At 33.5% G+C, this 27,911-nt stretch overlaps 2 protein-coding genes across 5 annotated transcripts; both read left to right on the plus strand.

The window, feature by feature from the left end:
* Positions 1-1,033: 1,033 nt before the first annotated feature.
* On the plus strand, positions 1,034-27,742 carry Pkcdelta (Protein kinase C delta). Of its 4 annotated transcripts, XM_017168812.3 has the most exons (16): positions 1,034-1,176; positions 1,752-1,969; positions 4,967-5,280; positions 5,678-6,030; positions 6,125-6,240; positions 6,308-6,393; positions 6,467-6,596; positions 21,643-21,744; positions 22,427-22,510; positions 22,721-22,857; positions 22,936-23,109; positions 24,138-24,292; positions 24,371-24,518; positions 26,661-26,840; positions 26,917-27,057; positions 27,138-27,742. In XM_017168812.3, the coding sequence occupies exons 3-16, from the start codon at positions 5,173-5,175 to the stop codon at positions 27,285-27,287; spliced, it is 2,064 nt and encodes a 687-aa protein (XP_017024301.1). In that variant the 5' UTR covers positions 1,034-1,176; positions 1,752-1,969; positions 4,967-5,172; the 3' UTR covers positions 27,288-27,742. The 4 variants fall into 4 exon arrangements, with proteins under 4 accessions (XP_017024301.1, XP_017024305.1, XP_017024303.1 ...); XM_017168816.3 differs by lacking the exon at positions 1,752-1,969 and having other exon boundaries at positions 1,081-1,176; XM_017168814.3 differs by lacking the exons at positions 1,034-1,176; positions 1,752-1,969 and adding an exon at positions 4,735-4,829.
* On the plus strand, positions 24,759-25,717 carry LOC138929187 (uncharacterized). The gene has a single exon (XM_070288481.1). The coding sequence runs from the start codon at positions 24,923-24,925 to the stop codon at positions 25,616-25,618; it is 696 nt and encodes a 231-aa protein (XP_070144582.1). The 5' UTR covers positions 24,759-24,922; the 3' UTR covers positions 25,619-25,717.
* Positions 27,743-27,911: the final 169 nt, after the last annotated feature.

Genomic DNA, 27,911 nt, shown 5'->3' on the forward strand with positions numbered 1-27,911 from the left:
AAAAGATATTAAAAGAATATACAAAAATATTAAAATATATAAAAAAAATATAACAAAATATAAAAAATATAACAAAATATAAAAATATAAACAAATATAAAAAAATATATAAAATATAAAAAAAATATAAAAATATATAAAAAATATATTAAAAAATATATAAAAAAATATATAACAAAATATATAAAAAAAAAATATATAAAAAATAATGCAAATGAATTACTAGAAAAATATATTTTCTGTAAATTTTGTATCTTTTTGACTTATATTTTGTCTTAGAATTTAAATATTAAATATGGTTTATTTAATATTTTAAGTTTTAAATTTAAATTAATTAAAGATTTACTCTGATCTTTATTTCTCTTATTTTCAGTGCTTTTAATTTACCTTTTTTTTGTAGGAAAATAAATGTAGATTTGATTATTTAATTATTTTAACACCATAATCCATAATAAATTGTATACTATATTTTTTATTTTTTATAAAAATAATACCACCAACAAAATATCATAATTAAAACATTGCTAAAAAGTAACCCCTAAATTAATTTTAAAAATATTTATTGTTAACTTTTTTTCCCTAATTCAGCTCTATTTTGGACATATTTATATTTTTGTGGGCAGCACTGCTCTGCTTCTCTCCCTCTCTCTCTCTCATTTCCATGTGGCAGAAAACTGAAGGAAAATCTCGAGAGTAGAGAAAAGTGCACACATGAGATCTCAGCACATACAGCAGCAAAAGCAATGCCTATGCTGTCTATATAGATCGAAAAACGAAGCTCTCCGGCGGCGGCTCCTCGGAACCTCCGGATCTCTTGGATACAGATATAGTGCCTGGGTATATCACTTTCAGATACGGATGCTGAGTGTTCCCGTGCGAACGCGTCGGAAAAACGCGGAGCGGAAGAATTTTCATACGAAACACAGTTCGAAGCTATTTATTATTACCTTCTGCTGCTGCTGCTGTTGCTGTTGCTATTGTTCCACGTTGGGTGGTGTTTCTTGTTTTGCTTTGTTGAGAATTTCGTTGATTAATACATACATCTATATACAAAAGAAATGTATTATATATAGAGAGCAGTTTTTGTTTGTCGCGCAACACACACAACAAATCGGAATCGGAAATCGGAATTGAAGAATGTGCAACGTGGCGTATGCGTGATGCAGCCAAATACAAGTGCGTGCTGAAAGGGAAATTTCTCTTTCCCTCTCTCTCTCTCTCTCTTAATATTATTTATATTATTTATTTATATTTTTTTGTATGTGAAAACACATTCTATATATAAAGTGAAAGCAAAAGTGTACGAATTTCTGGCTAAAAAGTGCACGGAAAGAAAATCTGAGACAACACCTGTGTTGTGCACCTGTGTGGCTTGCCTTTTCCCCTAGCATGACGTCATCAAGAACTATATACATATAGGCAGATGTATGTATATATATACATATATATGTATATCTATATAGAAAAAGGGGCACAGGAAAGTAAAGGAAAATAACGAAAAACGCCTCTGGCAACCGCACAATTATACAGTCAATTTGCGCTGTGTTTTTCGGGGCATTAAAACAAAAGCATTTCACTAAGAAATATTTATTATTGTGTGTACGACTGTGTGTGTGTGTGTGTGTGGAATGTGTTTATAGTAGCTCCCATATAGTCCAGAATCCAAAAGTCTTTCCTTTCCCTCCATTAATTGTTTCTTATTTACCAATTTTTACCTTGCATTCATATCATTCACGTTCGTTCTGTTTTAGCCTCAAACACGTGCCAGGGGTTAAGGTACCCGGATCAGTTGGATATATTCTAATAAACTAACAAAAAAATAAGACTACATACCCTCTTGAATGGCCCACAAGTTAATCCGTCAACGAAATCAATGTGAAAATCAACGAAAAACTCTGGCCAACAGAAAATTACAAATTCCGAAATGGATCTGCGGTGTGAAAATCAGTTCATTAAGCAAAATCATCGTGTGAGTGTTCTCTGTGTATTTACGTATTACGATTCCATCAAAACTAAATAAATTGCTTTACGAATGTGAGTGATTGTAGAACTAAATGAGAAAAAATTCTATTAAAAATTACTTATAAATTGAGAGATTTTTAAACTGGAGATTTATTTAGGGGACTTGTTTTTTAATATTTTAAAGTAATGTGAAGGTTATTTATTATTTAACAATAAACTAATTTAAAACATATGTTTTTAGTGTCTTTTATTTATGTTAAATTATATTTAAAAAACTACACAAAAATATTTAAATGAATCTCAGATAGCCTTTTCGTAACCATATTTAATACAAATTGAAAGCTTTAACTTTTTTATACAAAACATTTTTTAACATTTATTTTTATATAGATTTATATTTCTTCAGTTTAGCTACTTTAAAACAAAATAATTGTAATTTAAAATACTGTTAACGATGAAACAGAAAATGTATATAAAAACTTAAAAGAAACCTTAAAATATATAAATTAAAAAGGTTAATCCTAAATTTAAAAAAATGTCTTAGACATTCTATAATATATAAGAAATATATATCATTATTTAAAGCAGAATGTTTACAATAATATATATATATATATATATATATAAATATTTATATATGTATCAATTTTTTTTTTTTGATAAATCAATACACAAATTAATGAATATACAAATTTTATAAATATTTTCAATATTTTCAAAAATTTTCAATATTTTCAAATATTTTCAATATTTTCAATATTTTCAAATATTAAATTTAATATGAGTAAATCATCAATAGTCTGCAATTATGATATTTAATATTTAAATATTTAAAATTTTATTTATTTATTTATTTAAAATTATACAAAATAAAGTAAAATTTTTAAAATATTTAAAATAAAATATTTATTTATTTTTATAATATTTTGTATAATGTTAATACATTTTTTAAATATTTTATTTTAAATATTTTAAAAATTGTAAAATATTTAAAATAAAATATTTATTTATTTATTTAAAATTTTTAAAATATTTTGTATAATTTTAATACATTTTTTTTTTTGTATAATTAATAAACAACTCATACAAAACTGAATCAAGAAAACATTTGTCTAAAAATATTAACAAAATATAAAATTAAATATTAACAAGTCATAAAAAATCCTTCAAAAAACTTAATTTTAATTAGAGCACAATTCCCACACACCTAATAAGATCAATAATAATTTATATAGATTTTATATTTATTATTTTATTATATATTTATGTATTTACATATAATATATAATTTCCACTTGTTTTGTCAAACGACTGACCATGTTTTCCCCACAAATATTTTATGAGCAACTCTCATGGACGCCTCTTAAGAGGTTTAGGGAGATTAAAATTCTTGGGTGATCCCCCGTCATCTATAATGATGTTAACCTTGATGTGTGTGTGCGTGGAGACACAAACCTTAACCCTGAGGAGCACACACAAATTTCGGCAAGAGGTGGGTGGTGGTGGGTTCCTCTGGCGCATCTTGTTTGTGTTGTTTTTATCATATCCGGCAATCAATTGGCACGCAATCTCGCACAATTCGCCACTTAATTTCTATTTTTAATAACATTAACAACAGTCCGAGGCAGAAGGCAGCGCGCATTCACAACAAATTTTTAAATGAATCAAGAGCTTATTTTTGGTGGTGGAGCGTCGAAGCAAAAACAGAAATCATATTTTTAAACGTTTCGCCTTTTGCCAGCGGATTCCCTCCAACAAATTTGCCTCCCTGTTTTTGCTGCCGCTGTTAAGCTGTAAAAATCACAATAAATAACAAACAGAAAATCCACACAACAAATGCAAATAATGTAAGGTTACCCTTCGAAAAAAAATACAAAATATTCACTCAAATTATGTTGAAACCATCTTAATTCCGTTGAATTAAAATGTTTTGACCAAAGCCCAACATTTCCAAGGAAAACATTCACACATACTATATATTTTTTAGGCATAAAAAATGAGTTTTATGGCTTGCAGAAAAATAACTGAACATGCAAATAAATCTGTTGACAGATGAAATGTGTATTTTAGCAAAGAAATTTAAGTCAGTATTTGGAAAGTCACTTTTTTTTAGGAATTTATAAAAAAAAAATATATGTAAATTTGTAAATTGTGGCAAATATTATAGGCATTTTTTTTGCCCTGTGTAAATAATAGATTCTCGTAGTGATCATCAGTCTGGTTATCATTGGAGACAAATGGTTTTTGAGTTGCCTTCAACCCCCCTACCCATTAACACCTCTCCTCCCACTTGTCAATGTCGTGGCGCCTACGTGACACAATTCTTTAGGGGAAGGAGGTGAAATGTCAAAAAAAATGTTATATCAAGGCCAAGAGTTAACATGACAACAAATTAAGTTTACTAACATATTTAGAACTTAATAAATAATACAATTTAATGGCAATTTAATATTAATATGGTTAAATAAATATATTATATAAACTTATTATATTATATTATATATATTTATATTATATTATTATTATATATATTTATATTATATTATTATTATATATATTTATATTATATTATTATTATATATATTTATATTATATTATTATTATATAAATTTAAATTTAATTAATTTTAAAAGTTTTCTATAAAATTTAAAATTTTCTAAAGACCAGTAAAAGCGCTACCCAACACTGAATAAAGTTTTTCTCAAGTCTTGACATTATACAGCACTGAAAAATATCCTTTTTCTAAGGCCTACAAGTTGGTCACACTTGAAACTTCTTATTGTTTTCATTTTCATTTCATTTATTTTGTCTTTATCCTACTTATTGTTTACTTTGTGAAATTAATTAATTATTTATAAATTATTTATGTAATTTAAAGATTTAAAGAGTTTATAATATAGTTACAAAGCAATAACGAATTAAATAACTTCTCTTCTGTTTTTTGCATATATTTCCCTAATTTCTTTGTTTTCCCTATATTTATCTTGTTTTTGTTATATTCCAGATATCCATCAACATGGCTGCGGATATAATCTACAGCTGACTGAAGAATGCAAACTGTTTATTTAATGCAAATCTAGAAGGAATAGAACACACGCCACACACACACACACACAGAAAACACTAAACAGAAGCCCCTCCCTTTGCCAGTTTTTGAATATAGATGGGATTTGAAATTGGACTTGGAATCCCATATAGCAAGTCTTCAAGATGATGTTTACACGTCCCCAGTTGCGCAAGCAGAAGACCAACAGCTCGAGCAGCCAGCGACCAAGAAGCTCGGGAGGATCAACATCGCGCCATCAACAGAGTCATGAGGTTAATATAATCTATAATATTATACTCTTTATCTATATATTATAGAATATTTTTCAGTTAGTTAGATTCTAAACCAAACAACATTCAATTGAAAATAGTTTTACAATGAGCCAGAGCAAGCATTCTATTTGTTTAGCCTTTCCAAAGTAATTACTACTTAGCAGAATTATTTACAAATCAAAGCCATTAATTTGCCAGTACGATTTGGTTTCTGTTTAGCAAAATTTAGAAGTATAAAACTAATGTATAAACAGACAATAAAATACCTACATATATGTAAAGTATTCTATCAGGCGGAAATTTTGTTGAATTTTTTACTACAAATTACTTTCTAAATTTATAAATATATATTTATTTTTTTATTATATAAAATTCTAATCATTTTACTTATTTACAGACACGCCACAAGCCCAGTTCCACCAGTAGTAGCGGCGCTGGCAGTGGGTTGAGTGGCAGCAGTGCCTCTGGAGGAGCCAGAAGAGATCGAGATCGAGATCGAGATCGAGATCGAGATCGGGATCGGGATCATTATGGCAAGCAGCATTCCTTTGAGCTGCCGCGGCAGCACTCCAAAGAGGAAGCTTATCACAGGGAAAGAGATAGAGATCGAGATCGAGAGAGTAGTGCAGGAGGAGCTACTGGCGAGAGAGGCGGCAATGGTGGCGGAGTCACTGGCGGCGGGGTCTATGTGGACAGGCGAACGCGGCCCAGAAGCATAACCAATCGCCGAGGAGCCATTAAGCACCAGAAGTGGGTATTCTTTTTAAACTTTATCATTTTTTAAATATTTTTTATTATTTTTTAATACTATTTGTATTACTAATAATAATAATAACCCTTTCAGAACCCATGACATCAATGGCCATCGCTTTGTGGCCAAGTTCTTTCGTCAGCCCACCTTTTGTGCCTTTTGCAATCTGTTCCTTTGGGGCTTTGGCAAGCAGGGTTATCAGTGCATAAGTAAGTTTTTTATTTTTATAAAATATATTTCTGATAAATTAAATAATTTTAAAAAATTTTCTTATAGTTTGCCAGACGGTGGTGCACAAGAAATGCCATGAAAAGCTTTTGGGCAAATGCTCTGGCTCCGTTTTTACCTCGGCCAGTACAATTGTGGGTTAAGCAAGATGTTTAATTTGTTTAATAATTATTAATTACTATTTTTTATTATTTCCTATAAATTTAGTTACTTCGTGAACGCTTCAAAATCGACATGCCGCATCGCTTTAAGCCCCATACATTTATGTCGCCGACTTTTTGTGACCATTGCGGCTCGCTGATGGGTGGATTTTTTATTCAGGGTCTCAAATGTGAAGGTGAGTTTATCAGAATCCATTTTTACATTACGCAAATATATAATGAATATTTTTTTTTAAGTGTTTAAGTAAAGGCACTGGTACATTATTTCATTTGATATTTAAAATGTAACATTTTATAAAAGTTTTTTGATTTATTTTTTAATAATCAAATTGAATTTGATTTAATTTTATATTTAAAATACAACATTCATTAAAAATAGGATTTTATTTAATATTTTTAAATTATAAACTCAAATTTTTATTTAAAAATAATAAGCTCACGTAATAACCTTTTGATTTAATATTAAAACAAAAGGTTTAAACTTTTATATAAAATTTACTTTGCTATAAATTCCTTAAAGTTCTTTACTTTTTAAGTGCTCTTACTCAATCCTTATTATAATATATTTTATTATATATTATTAAATATTAAATCCTATTGCGATTTCAATATTGGCTTTGAGCTTTTGCCAGGTGGCACCACCTGTGTCAGAGGTAAATAAATAGCTTTCCACGAAAAGCTTAAACAATTCCTTTAGCAATTATTAGCACCTCAGGCTTTTGGGCTTTTTTCTGCAGCCTCGGGAAAATGTAACGGTCAGTGTAGTAAATAAAGGGAAATAAAGGAAATATCCTGGGATATTAAAATTTCTTATTAACAAAAAAAAAAAAATTATTTTATACATTAAATTGCTTAGAAGAAAGAAAGAAATCTGAGCTCTTAAAATTATTTTCTTTTAAAGGTAACATAAAAAAAATTCAAATGAAATTCCAAAAGGTATTTTCGTTGAAAAATGTAGTAATTATTTTTTGTTTTTACTGAAATTCTCGCTCTTTACGAAATACATTCTCTGGAATTTCATAGAATTTTCGTAATTGTGTCAGCTTATTAATATAATTTCTGGCTTAAATTCAGGTGTATATAGACAAGGAAATATTAAAATTTTTCTCTGCTGGAAATTTAATAAAAAACAAGATATATTTTTATAAATATATACCAGTGATTCATTTTATTTCAACATTTAATTTACAAAATTATTTGCGTTTGTCACACGAACAAAAGACTTTCACTTGCCGTTGAAAAGCGGAAATAATGCAAAAGCCAGATCGAGCCGAAATCGCCTTTATATAGCAGATGGACAGACTGCATTCGAAATCAATTTATTGCGACTTTGCCAAACACACAAAAAAAATAAATTAATTAAACATTGCCAACGAAACAAGCCAAAAATAACAAGAAGACATAACAAAGTCGCTTAAATCGACTAAGGGAATGCCCTGTAAATTGTCTAGGATTTTTTAGGCCTTAGAAAATATGTTAAAAATATTAAAAACAACATTTAGGAGCTTTTAAATATTTGTTGATTTTATTTTGTAACACATTTCTTTTAAGAAATGCTTTTAAATTGTTTTCTATATTTTTTTTAGAAATGTTTTTAAATTATTTTAAATATTAGAGGATTAACTTTGTTTTATCCAGAATTTTAAGTTTATAAAAAACTAAAATATCCTTAAAAATATTTATTAAATATTGAATAATAATAGTTAATTAATTAAATAATTATCTTATCCTCACTTCAGTTTCTTTCTAATTTTCTTAAGCCCCAAAATATGTATTTAATTGAATTCTAAACAAATAATCAACATTTATTTATAATTACTTTTAGAAAAAAAAATATATATATTAAATACATTTAAAAACTCGTTAAATCGCATATGGTTTATGGTGTCTTTCATTCCAAGTGAACAAGTGTGTGCTCAGAGCCTGACACTTTTACATACAAGTGACACCAAAAGGAATGCAGTCGCAAAAATATCGCACTAAAATATATAAAAACACTCGTCTATACCCCTCACACTTTCGAACGCTATAAATCGCAAAGATTAAGTACTGAGCCAGCAGAAAAAATTAAAATAAAAAAAAGAAATAGAAAAGAGAAAAGCATGTTGCAGTTCTATTTCTAGTTGTTTGGCGCTTTCCACTTGCCACCTCCTCCTCCACCCCCTGCTCTCCTCCGATCTATAAATGTACTTTGCGGAACCGAAAAGCGTCACCATTAGCATCGCATGTACACGCTCTATGAGTTTCGCGTCCTAGGAACGTGGCCAGCATAGTGCAGGTCAATAAAATAGATTTAGAAGATTTTTAAATATTTTAGGAAAGTCATAAATATTTATAAAATTGTTGAAAACTATTTTGAAATATAAATTTCAAAGAAGTACAATTTTTGAAAGAATTTCTGTATTAAAAAAATTATATTTTATTAATAAATAAATTCTGTCACGACACAATAATTAATTAAAGGTAACAATAAATAATTTATAAATAAAATTACTGTTAAATTTTAATTAAATTCTCCTATTATTTTACCCATAATAATTTTAAAATATAATTTGCAAAGAAGTAAAATTTTTGAATAAAATTCTGTATTACAAAAATTTAATTTTATTAATAAATAAATCTTTAAATATAATTACTGTTAAATTTTAATTAAATTCTCCTATTATTTTACCCATAACAATTTTAAAATATAATTTGCAAAGAAGTAAAATTTTTGAATAAAATTCTGTATTACAAAAATTTAATTTTATTAATAAATAAATCTTTAAATATAATTACTGTTAAATTTTAATTAAATTCTCCTATTATTTTACCCATAACAATTTTAAAATAAAAATTTCAAAGAAGTAAAATTTTTTAAAGCATTTCTATGAATTTTTTTTAAATAAATAAATCTATAAATAAAATTACTGTTAAATTTTAATTTAATTCTCCTATTATTTTGGCCATAACTATATGATGCCTATGGTTATAGTATGGCATTAGGAATGGGGTATGGGGTATGGGTCTCATGTGAGATATATCCTACGTGCGGCATTTCTGGCATTTCGCATCACCTCGGAAGGGAAAGAAAAGGAAAAGGAAAGGGGGAAATTGGACAATTTTAGCTAAACATCTTGATAGCAGGTGCCACAAACAAGTGAATTGATGATCGCCCAGAAAAAAAGCCTTTTGGATGGCAAAACTGCTAAAAGTCCATGTTGGCAAAGATGTCAAACTGTTTTTAACTTTTTAAAATTATTTTAAATAATTATTTGTATTATTTATTTATTACGTCAAAACCATGAACTTCTTTTTCTATAAAAATTCATGGTTTAAGTAATTAAATTTACATTTTTTAGGAAGCTTTTTTAAGACATAGCATTGTGGTTTTTGCTTGTAAATTATAATCCCTAGATTTGTTGGTTTTAAAGAATAAAATTGATTTATTTATTTTTTAAATTTATTAGATTTTAGATATTTGCATTTAATTTTCTAGATAATTTATTTATTTTCTTTAAATTTTGATGCTTAGAGAAACTTCTTAAACAAGTTAATATATTTTCTTTAACTTGTGCATCTTTCGTCGCATAACTAATAATATTTTTATATATTTAATTATAAAATGATGAATATTAATTTTGAATAAATTATTTGCCATTTTTGTGATTTTATATCCTAAACAAAACAATAAACATAATTAACACTTTGATGTTTGGCAGGCATTTCAGTTTCTCTTGACACTTTTTCTCTTTCGGAGAGAATTTTGCATTTGTTTAAATACATTATTTATTTTTTTTTTTTTTATTATTATATATCCCCTAACTGAACACTTTGATGTTTGATTAGACTTATGCCTGACAATTTAGTGACAATTAATTGGTCACACATTTTATGACAGCATTTCGACATTTGTATGAATCTTTAGAACATTTTTAAAGGGTTTTTGGTTTTAAATTTTAGTTTCTCTTTAAAAATTGTTTTTAATTGACAGCTTTTAGCTCTCAAAGTATGGTTTATTTTTCTCTTTAATTTATTAAATTTATATTTTTTGTACAAACCAAAAATTAGGTCTACAATAAAACATTTTATACATTTTATTATTTTCCAAAAATTACAAAATAAATAGTTAAAATCAACTCTCAACATGGTAAAATATTATTTTTAATACCTTAAGTTTATAAATAAATATTGTTTAAGTCCCTTAATACATTTTCTAGTTATATTTCTTTCTCTTTTGTTGTAACAAATCTTATGAAACCTAAATAGGTGCATATATTTTTACCTATACTTATTTTAGTTAATTGTTCCGCATATTTTATGACAGCTTCTGTGTTTCTTTCTTTCTCTCAAAATTGTTCGTTCTCGAATTTGTTTTATCCCCAAGATATATCTCTCTCCTTCGATTTCTCCCACTCTCTTTCGCTCTCTCTCAACTTTTCGCTTTTACTTTCGCTGTGCAAAAAATACGTCAAAATGGTTTTTGATGCTTTTCGAAATTCGAAAAACACCGCGCTCGCCTTTGTGTGAAAATTTATGGCAATAGCTTTTAGAGTGTGTGTTTATGTGTGTGTGTGCGTGTGTATGAGTGTGTGTTGATCTTTTTCTGACGGGGCATATTTCGAAATTGGCAGAGATGCTGATAATGGCAAGAGGAAGATGCTGATCTGGGCCTGTGACTATGCCTTTGCCTCAACACACATACAGGTAGAAATACAAGAAACAACTACACTGAGAGGAAAATAATGATTTTAGTTAAGGCATATAGAGATTTTCTGTTAAAAAATTAATATTTTAAACTGTTTGGGTTTTATTTGGGAATATTTAAGGGTTTTTTTAACAAAGGTTTTCTAAATAAAGGAAGAATTTTATATATCTTTAATAATTTTTTGCGATTAAAAAAATTCAAAAGGAATTTAAAATGATTTTTCACCATGAAAGTTATATTTAAAGTATATTTAAAAGTTGTTTCATCGTAAAGGGAATTTTTTATGAAATTTAAATGCATTGTTTGACATAAAAGGCTTACTTTTAGATATTTTCAAGCCTTTTACTTTGTATTTTTCCCCCATAAAACCATTTAAAATATATTTTTACAAAATTTTAGTTACTATTTTTTGTTGTGTGTACAAAATACAGATACAGATACACGTGTGTAGTATCTCTGCTGCTGCTGCAAAGTTAGCCTCTCTTCTCACACAGATGGTCTTCGAATTTTCCCGTGAATTCTTTTTTTTCGCCTTCGGAATTGAAAATTTTCTGCGCTGCCTTTTTCCACATTTCAGTAGTTTCCGTTAATGCGTTCGCCACGTCGAGATTATAAAGAGCTCCTTCTTCGATTTAATTTTATTATTTTTTTTTGGGCTGTTGCTGCCTGTCGTCGCGTTTACGGTAAAAATTATAACAACAGAAAATCATACAAAAAAAAATACAATAAAAAATTCAAGTGTGTGCACTAGAAGGCTAATAAAAAAATAAAACAAAAAGTTATAATAAAAAAACAGAAAAATACGGAACAAAAAAAAAGTGTCAAATATTTTCATGCGTGGCAAAAATCGCTGAGAAGAAAATCGCAGACAACGACTCGTGAGCGCTTACGTCATGCAAAAAATTATAATATCTCCTACGTTGGATTTATATATATAATTTGTATATATATACATATATAGTATATCTATTTCTATATGGCACATGTGGTCAAAAAAAGGCTCAGACGATGGCCAATAATAAAACATATAATAAGTCCATTGAACACACGCAGGGCGTTAATTATTGAAAAGCCATCAATTCCAGGCCAGGCACTGACCTTCAGTCAATGACAATTCCATTTCAATTTTATCTATTTCCTTTGGCAGAATAATATTGCATATATTCTAGGAGTTTTCGCTGATCCAAGTCGATTTTCCCTGGAACAACATTATTTGTTTAATTTGCATAAACAATTGGGAAAGAATTTGTCGGTGAATTAATCAGCTTTTTTTTATTTATTTCCCGAATGATTCAGACAATTTTTAAAGCTAATTTTAAGGCTAAAATTAATTTGGGGCACGACTAGGAAGGGGAAGTAAAATCTTAAGGTTAAGAGCTTAGAAGAACTAATTTACTAGACGTATTTTAAATTTGAAATAAATTTTGAAATATTATTCCAAAGATTTCTACGAAAAACGTTTAACTATTGCCTGAAATAATCATTTAATAAAAACCAAAGAAAATAAATATTTATATTTGCTAAACATTTATTTTGTAAAATAATGCAAAAGTTAGCTTTAAATTTAAATATGAATTACTCAGATAATTAAATAAATTAAAATTAGCAATTACAATTTTTAAATATATTCAAAAGATTTTTAAATATATTAAAATGATTTTTAAATATTTTTAAAAGATTTTTAAATATTTTTAAAAGATTTTTATATATTTTAAAAGATTTTTAAATATTTTTAAAAGATTTTTATATATTTTAAAAGATTTTTAAATATTTTAAAAGATTTTTAAATATTTTTAAAAGATTTTTAAACATTTTTAAAAGATTTTTAAATATTTTTAAAAGATTTGTAAATATTTAAAAGATATTTATATATTTTTAAAAGATTTTTAAATATTTTAAAAAGAATTTTAAATATTTTTATACAATTTTTAAATAATTTTAAAAAATTTGTAAATATTTTTAAAAGTTTTTTATAATAGAAAAAGAAAGAAGAAAGAAAATTAAAGAAATTTAAATATTGCTAATTTTAATTTTAATAAAAACAAACAAATATCACTGTATATTTTTTCAAATTCCTTCAGAAATATTGCTATCAAATTTAATTATTTAATTTTAAATTATTTCTTTAAAATATCAAAAACCCAATCAACTCAGAAACTTATCTAAATTGCATTTTATGTTTTTTTTTTTGTATTATAAAAATTTCAATTATAGATTAATTAACAACTTTTGATTCGTTTCCGATCGCTCGATCATGGGGAATTAAACCCTTTTGTGCCAATTAGGCCATAATTAATGTGAACTGCCCGATTCGTGTGCTATTGCCAAATGCTGGCTGGCAGGCACATTATTATGACAGCAGTTTTGAAATTTCAAATTCTCAAACTGAAAATTGTATAATTAAATACACAGCGGTGAGGGCCGAGAGATGTATATATGTACATATGTATGCAGAGGTAGATCTAGAGCCGATACAACTGTGTATATAGTATATATGTTGTAGATCTCTCGGCAAGCATTAACCTGCGAGGAATCAAGTGAAGTGCCATCGAATTTATGGTTAAATCTTTGAAATTTATAATGTGTTGCCCAAGCAACGTTGGGATTATTATAGCCCCCTTTAGTGTGTAGTTGCTGCTTGCAATTAAATTGAGTTATTGACATCGACTTTGGTTTGGCCGGAAATCGAATTGGATTTGGAATCTCACGAAGGAAAATCGAATTCAATCAGTTTATTTGGTTAACGAATGAAAAGATACTGAACAGGGGAGGGAAGTACAGGGAAGTAGAGGGAAGTGTGTTTATTTCAAGCAATTAACACCTTTTTTTTATTTTGAAGAAAACTTTTCAGTCTTTTAGACATTTGTTTTGGTTTTTTGGAGATTTTCATTAATGAAAGAAACAATTATATTTATTGATTAACAACAAGTCCTATAATTCAACTCGTTAACTATTTTTTAATATTTATTTAATTTTTTTTTAATTATTTATTATATTAAAATATTTAAAATATATATAATTTATTTTATTTTTAGAAAAATATTAGGAAAATTATTCATTTTGAAAAACTACAATTAATTTTTGACTGGCTTAAAAATATATTACTTTTTTTTAACACATTTTTCAAATAGAAAAACCAAAAAAAAAATATGAAAACAACCAAAAAATGGTACAAAAAGCTTAGTAAAATTATTTTAAAAGTCTTTTTTTACTTTCCATTTTTAGTTTTCTTATTAATTTTTTTATATATATTTTTTTTTTAACTTTACACTTGGTTTTAAGTAGGTTTTTATGTATATTTTTTTGTGGGCCTTTTAAAAATAAAGATAAAATTATTTTTATGAAAAAAGAAATGAATACAACCATAAAAAATTAAAATAATTACATAAATAAACCTGAGAATAAATTAATTAATTAATTAATAACTAAACCAATAAATATGACAAATAAATAACCCCCGTGTGCCATTTAGGAATACATACTATCTAGATATTATATGTTTTTGCATCACAGCGTAATTACACACAAAATATGAGATCCTAAACGAATCAAGAAAAAACAATTCAACCGAAAAAAAAAACAGTGAAAAGCGGAAAAATTGCCAAAAGAAAAGCCAACAACACACAGAGTGATATACAAAACATTTTTTATATATTTTTTTTTTGGTTCAATAAGTGTTGAAAAAAGGCCTCGCTATGCCTCTGTACTCGGACACGACCAACTACTATTACAGCGGCGGCAGCAGCCAGCTGTATTCGCCGTACTATAGCTCCGGCCTGGGCCTAAATCTGGGCTCACCCGGCTCCAGTTACACCTCCAGCTACAATCGCTCCTATCCGGCCAGCTATATGGTGCCGCTGGGTCCCTCCTCGCCGCGTTCCCCCAGCAGTTATACCGGCAGCAGCTCCACATCCTCCTCCGTTTCACGGTATCAGCCAAAGCTAACCACAATCACCGAGACCGGCCGGCATAGTGGTCACAGCAGCCTGATGCCTTTGACCAGAATCCAGTCGCCCAAATACAGCAGCTCCTCGGTGTCCAGTCCCAGTTATGGCTCCTCGGGGACCACAAGCCGATATATTCCACCGCGTCCCATTGCCATTAATACGGCGGATATAGATGTTAGCTCCTCAAGATATCGCCGGGGAGTGTCCTCAGCCAGGACCATCGAAAAAGAGAAGGAGGATAAGGAGCAGAAGGAGGAAAAACCTTTGCAGTCCAAGGAGGAAATCAAAGAAGAGATCACACCCAAGGAGACAGACAGACAGGAGGAGGTCACCTCATCGGATAATCAAGATCCGGCAAGAACCGAAGCCCGTCCCAATCGTAGATCCACCATCAAAAGAAATCGTGCCGTCGTTCGGCTCTCAACGATTCGCAGGCGCAGCAAGGAACGTCCCAAGGAGCAGGTTCTGCAGCAGGCACAACAGGATCATCAGTTCAGGGATCTGCCGCCAGCCACCGAGCCCAGTCTGAGTTGGCGCCAGAAATTGGCCGAAGAACTAGCCGCTTTTCCCGCCACCAGCAATAAAAAGTCACCGGGAGAACTGCTACGGGAGAGATTCTACATCAGAGATGAGAAGGAAGAGCAGGCACAGCCCATACTCAGACAGAACCTCAAGAGGAGTCAAACTCCAGAGGTGACGGAAACCAAAGCCACGCTGGACAAGGAAGAACAGGAGGACTCGGACACCGCCTCCATCTCCGCCTCGGAGAAGCAGGAAAATCTTGAGGAAATTGAAAAGACCATACGGCGGCTGAGCCTGGTGCAGTGTCCCACGTTCCATGACATTTGTGAGGATATCTCTTCCGACAAGATAGACGACGATCTGAATGCCGGTGAACTGCGACGCCGGGCTTCGATTATACAGGAACAGGAGCAGGAGATCCTGAACAAGCTGCAAAAGTCCAGCTCTGGCACCTTCCAGCTGATCCACCTGGAGCGTCGGTCCAGTCATGATAGCACCACCACAGCGGATGAGGCCGCTAGCGGCGAGAGAGCCAAGCGACGCTCCAAGAAGAGCAAGAAATTGCGCCACAAGATCACCGCCATTGTGGAGGTGGAGAATGCCCCTCAGGTGACGCCACAGATCGATCATATGCCCAGTGTTTTGGAACTGAATGAGGACACCTCGAACCTACAGTCATTGGCCGCTGTCAGCTCCGGTTCGGGATCGAGTTCCACGCCAAGTCCCAGTCCCAAGCCCAAGTTCACGGTGAATGTGGAGACGGTGGAGGAGCACCATCAGATACACAAGGTTTTCAAGCTGCCCAAGAAAAAGACACCACCGGCGGCGGTGGAGGTGAGAGAGCAGGCCGTCCTACCGGAGGGATTCATGCGGGCAGCTCCAAAAACAACCAAGACATCGCCGCTAAAGAAGGTCAGCAGCGCCAAGGCTGGCCAGCAGCCGGAGCAGCATGTGAGTGTGGCGCAGATTTTTACCTTCGACGAGGCGGCCATACAGGAGCAGCAGCAGAAGCAGCATCAAGAGCAGCAGCAACATCAGGAGCAGAAGCCCAAGCCAACAGAGGCCAAAGTGGTAAGTGGTGTGGCCACGCCAAAGTCAACAGAGACCAAGATCGAGGGTGGTGTGGCCACCCCCAAGCCCATTCGCAAGGCCATTCAAAAATCCGAAAGCGGTGAGGACTTTTGGTCGCAAATTGGATCACGGGAAACTCTCTACATGACCAATCGGAAAAAGGTTAATGCAGAGCGACAGGAGCGACTCCTCGAAGAGGAAATGCCACCAACGACACCAATGACACCCAAGGAAACAAAGACAGAATCAAAGACACCAACAACGCCGAAACTTAAGTCGGAACTTCTCATAGAACTTAAGACAGCAACCACTCCAACCGAGATAAAGAGCTCAATAGGTACAGGCAAAGATTCTTCAAAAACTACAACAACACCCACAACTGATACACCAAAATTAAAAGTCACATCACCCAAGAAAAAACCAACTGTAGCGGATGCTGCTAAACCCAAAACAACAACTGTTTTGGCCAAAAAGGTTTCACCAAAAGCAACATCGGTGGTGGAGGCGAAATCTACAACGCCCTCAAACGATTCACCAACAACTAAAGTGACTACACCAAAAATAATTGTGGAAACACCACCACTAAAAGTAGAAACACCAAAAACACCGGATGCACCTAAAATAAAAACGGAAACACCAACAAAAGTTTCACCACCAACAACGCAAATAAAAACAGAAACACCAACAAGCTTGCAGGAAAAAGCAAAAGCTTCACCAACAACAACAGAAATCAAAACAGAGACAACTACAAAAAGTTCACCAACAAGCAAGGAAGAAAAGCCATCAGCTGGAAAAGATTCACCAACAGACAAGGAGAAAAAATTACCAACGCCGCAGATAAAAGCTGAGCCCACAACAAAAGTTTCACCAACCACATCAGAAATCAAAGCTGTAGAACCAACAAAAGTCTCACCACCAACATCTACCCCACAGGCTAAAGCTGCAACACCAACAACTCCACAGATTAAAGCTGCAGCAACCCCACTCAAACCAGCGACAGATGAAGCCAAAACAACAGCACCAGCAATTCCAAAGACAACAATAGCAAAGACAACAGCGATGACAGCAGCAACAACTGTTGGTAAGACAGCAGTCGGAGGAGCAGCAGCAGCAACAGCTAAAACAATATCTGGCAACGCTGCTGCTGCAACACCAACAGCAGCGGCCAAATCAAAACTGAACGAAACAGCAGGGCCAAAAATAAATAGCGGGCAAATGGCCAAGTCACCTGAACAACAACAGGCAACGGCAGCCGCTGTCTCGGTCTCAGCCGAAACGAAAATAAATAAAACAACGCATAAGGAACAACAGCAGCAGCAGCAGCAACACGACACGGCAGCAACATTGGCAGGGCAAACGGAAACCAAAACGAAATTGACGGAAGCCGCCAAGTCAAAGGTGCAATCACCGAAAGCGATAAAGCCAAAAAGTGCCGGCAAAAAGAAGGCAGGAGCAACAGCGGCAATATCTCAGCCTGATACTGAGAGCAATGTGACCCCAATCAATGCCGATCAATTTATAACGCTGGCCCCCAGCAAGCAGGCATTGCAAGTGCAACAGCAACAGCAACAGCAGCAACAGGCCACAAATGCGTCATCGCCGGCAGCAGCAGCAGCAGCAGCAGCCGCGGCAGCAACAAGCAATGCGACAACTGCAACGCCTACAACTTCTGCAACTTCTGCTCTCAATGTGGCTCCCAGTCTAGGTGTTGCTCCCAGTCTAGGTGCTAGTCCTACCGCTCTTGATGTTGTTGCTACTGCTGTTAACGCTCCCGCTCTTGATGTTGCTCACGACCGCGACCACGACGACAACGACAACAGCTGCGGCGAAGGCATCGCCGACGGCGTCGGCAATAATTTATCAAAGTTTGCAACAGTATCGAATTTGGCACAGTATCTGCGAGACGTTGATGCCGTTCTAGAGGACTACGTCCCATCGTCGGCCGAGAGCAGCGACGATAGCTACGACGACGTCAGTTCGCCAGATTATTCCAGCATCGACGGTTCTATCCACCTGACGGCCAGCATGAAGAAGAAACAGCGCAAGGAGAAGAAAAAGCAAAAGGCGAAAGCCGCTGCCGAAGCCAAACGCTTTGATCCCCAAAAGAAGATCAAAATCGATACTACCAACAAGTGCTATGTAAAGGAGGAGGCGCCACGATATCCACTAGTGGCCACACCGCGTCCCCTGTGGAAGCGCGAAAAGATTGTCTATTCCGATGAGAATACGGACGATGAGAGTGGCTCTGAGGAGGGATCAGGTGGATCCCTGGATGAGGATAGCGACGATGAGAGCGAGGAGTGCAGTGAATCCTCGGCAAGTAGTGCCAGTTCCGTGGATTCAAAGGCAAATGCTGGCAAGGATTCCACTGATGGTGGTGGAACAGCTACCAGTGCCATTACCTTGAGCGTTACAGCCGCTGGTTCTACTGCTGGTGGTGGTGGTGGTGGTGTTGCCGCTGCCGGTTCCGGTTCTGGATCGCCATCCATTATACGTATGAGCACGTGCAGCAACGATTCCGGCTTTGAGGGCGGCACCGCGCCCTCCAGTCCCAAGAAGATGTTAGGTAAGGCGACAGGAATAATGTCCTCTCTCTTTTGTAAAGAAAGATCAGGCACAGAGTGAAAATTATAAGCGGCTAGGAAAATTAATTAATTAAAAAAGTTTTGAAAAGAACAAAACACTTAAGAAAAACGATTATTTAAAATATGAAAATCTATAGAAAATATATATTTTTTTTTAATAATTAATATTATTACTCGAAGATTTCCATGAAATAGCTATAATTTTATCTCTGTGCATCTAAGAAAACAATATCCTATCCCCCCCCTTTCCACTGGTCACTTGAGTGCGGCACGTGTCTGGGTCAAAAAACAAAAATCGAAGAAAAATAAGAGCGCTTTTCCGACTTACTGAATTTCCCCCCCAACCATTTCGGAATGCTTTCGGTTTCTCTCTCAATAGATATGAGTTATAGATAGGCATGCAAACAATTTTCAGGAATGAAAGAAAAACAAAAGATAGCGAAATAAACAAAAGTCATAATGTTTTCAGTTAGCTAAGCATATATAGCAGCGAGATCCCGGGCAAAGTAAAAATCCCCACACAATTTGTATAATTCGTAAGACTATAAGAATATTCACTCGGCAAGTTGCTGGTCCCATTACTAGACCCACATTCGAGGTGTTAACTAGGAAGTGAAAAATCATACCAAATCATTTTATACGAAAATCATCTCTCGGGGAAAAGCTGTGAACAATGATGACAAAAGTTCATTGACCAGCCAGCCAGTGAGCAGCAGCTGGAGGAAAATTGTGAGTTATTGGCTGTGAAAATGTGAGACTTTCAACATTTTTATGCGACATTTAAGTGGGAATAAATAGTGAGAAATTAATTATTTTAAAGGAACTTAATGAATTGGAATTTGAAATATTTGGAAAATGTATTGGTGTTGTGGTTTTTTGTGAAATAACATTTGTCATTTGTTTGTTTTATTCTGAAAAACAATCAATTTGTTTATTTTATTTTGTTGTTATTTGGTTTTGTGGTGGCTTTTGCGTTGTTGTTGAAAAGTATTGTTAAAAACTGTTGTTTAAAAGTATTGTTAAATACTGTTGCTGAAAAGTATTGTAAAGTACTGTTGTTGAAAAGTGTTTTTTAACACGGATGCTACGGATTATTGTTGAAAACTGTAGGCGAAAGTGGATGTTAGAAGCTGTTGTTGAAAGCTGTTGTTGAAAGCTGTTGTTGAAAGCTGTTGTTGAACCGAATCAGTCATTCTTTAGTTGTTGTTGAATATTGGTGAATATTATTTGTTGAACTACATCCCTAAGTGACTCTTCTTTGCTACAATTAAACATTGTATTGTGCCTAGAAAAATCATATAAAATTAGGCATTGCTTATAGGTAAAATACCCCTATGTTTTCGACTTCCTATTTCTTTTAGTCGATTTCGTGTTTTATGTAATTTTTCGTCGAGAATTTTATCGTTGATTACTGTTCCGTGGTGGCGTTTCCTTGATGCTTGTGCGAGAATTTGCCAGAGAGATCAGAGATCCGCTGCCAGAAGCCGCAATAAAACTACACAAAAGAAGAGAAAATTGCCGAGAGAGAGAGCTGCAAAAGGAAAATTCTGAAAAGGGAGAGAGAGTGAGAAGGAAAAGAAAATCGACAAGTTGGCATTTTACTTTTAGCCAAAACAACAAATGAAAACAAATTGTTTAGGTCATCGTCGTGTCTGTCTGAGCAGCGGCGAGCTTTTCTTTTTGGGGGGAACAATGTCTAGAGGATATATAGTAAAGCTATATCTGTATAGATATATATGTGTATATGGTATATACATTCCCCTCTGCAGTACCAAAACAATATAAAAACAACGCAGTTATGAGCCAGATAGCCAAGTCAATTTGCCGATTATATAAACTTTGAAAGAGGGAATGTTCGAAATCCGTTTGTTTTGACTTTCGTTACCACACTGCGTATACGTGATATCCGGTCAATTGGTTGGAAATGCAATCAAAAAGCGGATTCGCATTGTTTGTGAACATCCCGACCAGCAGAGGCCAATATTAATTAGCGGAAATCGAATGTCTTGAATGCAATTAATCTGCACTGTGAGAAATTATAGAATAGACATTTTTAAACTTTTAAATATTAAATTTAAATTAATTGTTTATCGTGTTTTTTACTTTAAAAAGTATTTAAAAATATGTAAACAAATACGGAACAAAATACATAATATATATGCACTATAAATAGAAAATATGGGATATGGGTAAACAAATACCATTTATTTTTCGAAGCAATTACTAAACGTTTTCCCAAAAAAAGAAAAGCCAAAAATCAGCCAATAATAAATCGCAACAGGAACACACATTTTTCATGCTGCTAAAATTTTAATAACAATTTGTTTGCACTTAATTCCTCTTCTCGATGCGATGCGTGGGCATATATATACATATATATACTCATACAAAACAAAAATCGATCCCATAGAATGTGACGTGAATTGTCACAAGAAATGCGAGCGGCTCACGGCCAATTTATGCGGTGTCAATCAGAAACTCATCGTCGAGGCACTCAACTACGTGAAACGAGGTAAAAACTATACAAAATGCACACACAAAAAATATAAAAATGGGAAACGATCAAGGACGTAAAATTATGATTATATATGGGCTTGATTTTGTTTAAAATGGAGATATTTTTTAATGTGATAATAGGATTTACAGATATTTATTTATAGCTCTTTTAAATATATTAAAAAAATATATATATAGTAAACTATTTACATAAAAAAACAAAAAGAATACTAATAAATAATAAAATAAAACAGACAGGTTTTCAATAAATTAAATAAAATTAATTTAAAAAAAATATGATATTATTCAAGGCTTTTTTATAAAAAAGAAATATATTTTTTTGTTTAAAAAATCAATTAAATAATGTTAAAGTTAGGCTTGAGGCCGAAAACAGGCATTTTAAATTAATATTTTAAATATTATTTAAAACAAATTACAAATTAAAAAATATTTAAATATTTAAAAATATTTATTTTTATATAATTTAGTATTTTTTTCTTTCAATTTTTAAATTTAATATTTCCAAAAATATATTTAAAATAATCACATTTTAAGCTATCTTACTTTCATAACATTCAAGCAAAATCAAGTTCACATAAATAAATAATATAATATAATAGAAAAATCATCTGAAATACTCCCAGATCTTTGATAGAACCCAACTAATTTATTTTTAAATAATAAACAAAATAAATTAGGAGCCCGTGAAGCCCGCGATTCGCCCAGCACTCCCCCCAGCTTGAATCCAGCGTATAAAATCGAGCCAAGCGAGGAACACGATGGTATGCTAAATAATATAAGATCCTTAGATACATATATATTGCCACTCAAGTGAACCAGTACTCTCATAGACCTCTTCTAATAAATATTTCTTAAATTTATAATTATTTTAACTAACCCAGCTCACTATATACATATCTCTCCTTGTCTTCCTCTCTCTCTGTATTTTCTTATCAACTCTACCACTGCAACTATATATAAATCTTGAACAGAAACATCATATACATATTCACAATTCCAAAAATCCGGACGTTTCACTGCGCCAGCAACAGTAATACCTAGATTTAAGAATTATTCGGTAGATGATTTCCACTTTCTCGCCGTTCTTGGCAAAGGAAGTTTCGGCAAGGTGAGTTCATTGTCTTGTCTTTAATTATTATTATTACGTATATTAATTAAATATTGTGATTGTTTTTTTTTTGGACAGGTTCTGTTGGCCGAGCTGCGTGATACCACGTACTATTATGCCATCAAGTGCCTGAAAAAGGATGTCGTACTGGAGGACGATGATGTGGACTCGACTTTGATTGAACGCAAGGTCCTGGCCCTGGGCACCAAACATCCCTATCTGTGTCATCTGTTTTGCACCTTCCAAACGGAGGTGAGTTTTAAGGGGATTTTAATATAATTATTGTTTAGTTATAAAGAATTTTTTAAGATAATATTTAAGGCATTACAAGAATTTTTTGAACAAAAATTATATAAAAAGTACTTCCTTATTCTTTTTTTTAATTCTAAAATATATATAAATATATACCTTAATTATAAAAGTAATAAATTAATTTTAAAAGACTTTTTAAACATCTAAATTTATATCGAATGAGTCATTATCTGCTTAGCCACCTGTTGAGGAAGCAGCAGACCTTGTTTAAGGTCACAAAAAGTCAATGACCCCCAAATTAAATTTTAGTATTACAAAGCCTTTTTTAAATTAATTTAATAATAATTTAATTAATTATTTAAATAGAAACTTATAAATATTTAATAAGAAATACCCATAATATAAAAAAAATTTCCAAAACTAATTCCTGTTCAAAACGAAAACACATTATAAAAAAAACAATCAAGACCGATTTTCACACCTTTTCAATTAGGGTCACCAATCGAAGGTGTGTCTGATTATATAGAACAATCCGATTGGCCTATCTGGCTATATTTAGCCCAAGAAAAGGTAAAACGCTCTATAATTAGAGCCCTGGGGTCTGGCCATCGATTTGAGGCACACGACGACGACAACGTCGATCGGACATCATGTAGATCAGGGTGCCTGTCCGTCCGAGATCTCTGAGTTTGTTCTCTCGCTGCGAATTCTGCATCTGCATCTGCATCTTCAATTCGCAACATTGACACCGATTAGAAGGTATTTTAATTATTTATGACTTTGGGGGACGATCTCCCCCAGAAAGAACAAAATCTCTCGTTGGTTCTGGCAGTCAGTCTCTCGTCCATTTGAAAAACGATAAGCTATATATCGATAATGTCACATCTCCATAATTATCGAATATATTATTAATTATAATAAATATGGTATTTGTAAAATATTATCAACATATGCTCTTAAATATTTATATAAATCGATATATCGATCTTAGATTTCGATTATTTATAACATTTAAATGTATCCCCCAGAGCCACTTGTTCTTTGTGATGGAGTATCTGAATGGCGGTGATCTCATGTTCCACATCCAGGAGAGCGGACGCTTCTCCGAGGAGCGGGCCAGATTCTATGGCGCCGAAATCATATCGGGCCTTAAGTTCCTGCACAAAAAGGGCATTATCTATAGGTGAGTTTATAATAAAAAAAAATAATAATAAATATAAACTAATATATATTATGTTTATTTTTTTTTTATTTTCAACAGAGATCTCAAGCTGGATAATGTCCTTTTGGATTACGAGGGACATGTTCGTATTGCCGATTTTGGCATGTGCAAATTGCAAATCTATTTGGACAAGACGGCCGATAGCTTTTGCGGCACACCCGATTATATGGCGCCCGAAATCATTAAGGTAATTCAAATAAATATATATATTTTGATAACAAATCAAAAAATTTTATATAAATCGATATAATACAACCAGAAGTTACAAGAAAATGTGAGAGAATAGAAGGACTTAGCTATTTTTAGGAATTCGAATTTTGGAAATCCCTTTTTGATGATAAAAATAACATAAATTTATCCAATCCACATACCCATGATCCTTACTTCAGTTCAAATGTCAAGTTACTTGACCAGAGACTGTGACAGCCATCAGTCTCACAAACAGTTTCAATGGATTAACACATCCTCACCCCAGTTTCGGTCGTGATTTGTCTAAAAATTCTTTCCTTGTGTTTTTTTTTTATGATTTTGAGTTCCAAATTTGTCTATTCATTTTAAGGATTAAATTGTGTAAAATTTAGGCAAAAAATTATGTCAAGTGTAATGCAGTGTAAGGGCTTAGCCCTCCTGTCGATGTCCCGGCTTCCGCAAAGCTTGTTTGGCGCACTGGTGGCACCGTTGCGCAACCAGTTGTACCACAAGGTGCCCAGGTCGTACCCCAGGCCCGACCTCATGCCGCCGGAAAGGACCAATGTGACCAACGCCTGCTGGCAGACGGAGTACAAGTGGCGCTCGTACCCAGAATTCAAAGCTAAAGAAGCACCAGGCTGGGATCTCACTCACTACAAGCCCCAAAATATGTTGACACGCCAGTATCCGCGCACCTGGAACGAGTGCACGGTAAAAGGTCACCAGGGCAAGGTGCAGTGCATCCCATTACCGCCAAACCCTCCGCGACGCCAACGCAAGGATGTTTTACCCAGGAAAACTCATTGTACGGAGAGCAAGTGCGTGCTTGATCCCAGTGAATTATGTCAACTAATGAAACCGCCCAACATTTGCAAGCGGTTGAAGGTGTCCAACTGCTCGGCGGAGCCATGCGAACCTCTCATATGCCAAAACCCCCTCAAGACTGGCTACTGCGAAAGACGGAAAACAAAGTACCCGTGCTTCTCAGAGTGTTGCCACGATTCCTATCCGGACCTGCCGTCCGACGAGTGCACCTACTTGGTGAAGCCGACTATTTGCAGAACGTGGAAATACTACAACCGTGAACGCAAGCGCTAATTGAGCTAAGCGGCAGCCGAGGGATTATTATTTCGACAGTTATGCGTAGCTTTTATTAAATATTTACCCTCCAAATTGTGGTGCTAGGGGGACAACAAAGCCTGTTTGTTTTTTTATATATATTTAGTACCATGAAAACCATAATGAAAACCCCACTCGGTGTAGGGCAACATTTTGTTTTGCTTTTCAACATTTTCTAGTGCGCTCAACATGTTCTTAGCAACATTTCTCGCTATTTGGGTTCGCTTGTCAACATTTTCTATTGCCCTGTTTAATCAACCTTTTCTTAGCAATATCGGTACCTATCTGGGTGTTGAGCAACATTTGGGTTCGCTTGTCAACATTTTCTAGCAGCATTTGTACCTAATTGGGTGTTGAGCAACATTTCACAGCAAATGTGCATAAGAATAAATCCAGAAAAAAAACAAAAACAATAAGGGAGGCAAATAAAATAAACGAAATATAGAAAATCAATAGGCGAAGTTTACTCGCCTGTTTGTATTACAAATTAGGCAAATCACTGGCATTTCCTTTACTTGAACCACAGAAAACAACAAACGGCACATTTTCGGTCATTTTTTGCCCGTTTTTCACCCTTTTTCATACTCTCTATTCTTTGCTTTGCTTTTACGGATCAGAGTAAGGAGAAAAGCAAGAAAGCAAGGCGGAAACCAACGGGACTTTTTCACATCACTGACACTGGCCAGTCGCGCTGTCTCACTCGCACTTGCAATTGCATTTGTTCAGCGTTTTCATAAGAGTGCAACGTTTATTGACCAAACAATTTGCGTGGGCGAATAAGAATGATGAAGGAAAGAAGGAATTGCGAAGCTAAGAGCGGAGAGAGAGCCGAAACTCTCTCAGCATCCAATGATAATGGAAATTCCCACGACCAATGAAACCACGTTTTGTTTTCTTTGTATTTTTTTTTAAATTAAAGCTCAGTTTTTGATTGGAAAATTATATATTCGACTGTTTTAATTAACCTTTTTATGATATATACCATATATTAAAACTATAATCTATATTATGTATTTTGCAGGGCGAAAAGTACAATCAGAACGTGGATTGGTGGTCGTTCGGTGTGCTGCTCTATGAAATGCTGATTGGACAGTCGCCATTCAGTGGCTGTGACGAGGACGAGCTCTTCTGGTCGATTTGCAATGAAATTCCATGGTTCCCAGTCTATATATCTGCCGAGGCAACTGGCATACTTCGTGGGGTACGGATATATAATTTATATTTTATTTTTAATTTAATATTTATATATTAATATTATTTATTTTATAATTTTTCAGTTGCTGGAGAAGGACTATACGAAGCGCATTGGCTCCCAGTATAGTCCCGCTGGCGATATAGCCGATCACATATTTTTCCGACCCATCGATTGGGGTCTGCTGGAAAAGCGGCAAATAGAGCCGCCATTTAAGCCGCAAGTGGTAAGCTTTTATATACATTTCTTTAATAATATTATATATAATACATATATAATTTATTTTTTAATATTTTTCCCACCCAGAAACATCCCCTGGATACACAATATTTCGATCGCGTTTTTACCAGGGAGCGAGTGCGTCTAACGCCCATCGACAAGGAGATTCTGGCTTCCATGGATCAAAAGCAGTTCCATGGCTTCACCTACACGAATCCGCACATCACTTTGGACTAAACAAAATAATAAGAAACTTAATATCGAATATCTCCTAATTAAATATATATTTTTTAGAGCAACAGTATTTGTACATGTAAATATTCATACTTAACCAGAGATTAACAACAACAAAAAAAAGAAATTGTAACGAAATTACATAATTTTTTTTAGTTAAGTTAAAAAAAAAACTATTCAAAATTGAAGCATAATTCTAGTCTTAATCTTAAGTCGATACTCTCTAATTGTACAGATATCCCTCCTCATATTTATCTATATATACTAGACATATACGCCGCCGCGCCACGCCGCCGCCGCCGCCGATTTTTGCCTTATTTGACGCGCCGCCGCCAAATTATGAAAATAACGGCGCGCCGCGGCGCGCCGCTGGTGCGGCATCGGCGCAGCTTCAGCGCGGCCTTCAGTGTCATTGTTCTTTATAAAACTTAAAAAAAAATAAATAACTCATTAAAATGGCCTTTTTGCCTTATTTGACGCGCCGCCGCCGCCGGTTCTTTCTGACTACTACGCCGCCGCCGCCGAGTCATTTTGACCTCTACGCCGCCGCCGATGCCTTTAACCATCGGCGTAAACCTCTAATATATACACATATACCTATATGAATCCATTTTTTTTTTTTTGCAA

Source organism: Drosophila kikkawai, chromosome X, assembly GCF_030179895.1.
Source record: "Drosophila kikkawai strain 14028-0561.14 chromosome X, DkikHiC1v2, whole genome shotgun sequence".
NCBI lineage: Eukaryota > Metazoa > Arthropoda > Insecta > Diptera > Drosophilidae > Drosophila > Drosophila kikkawai.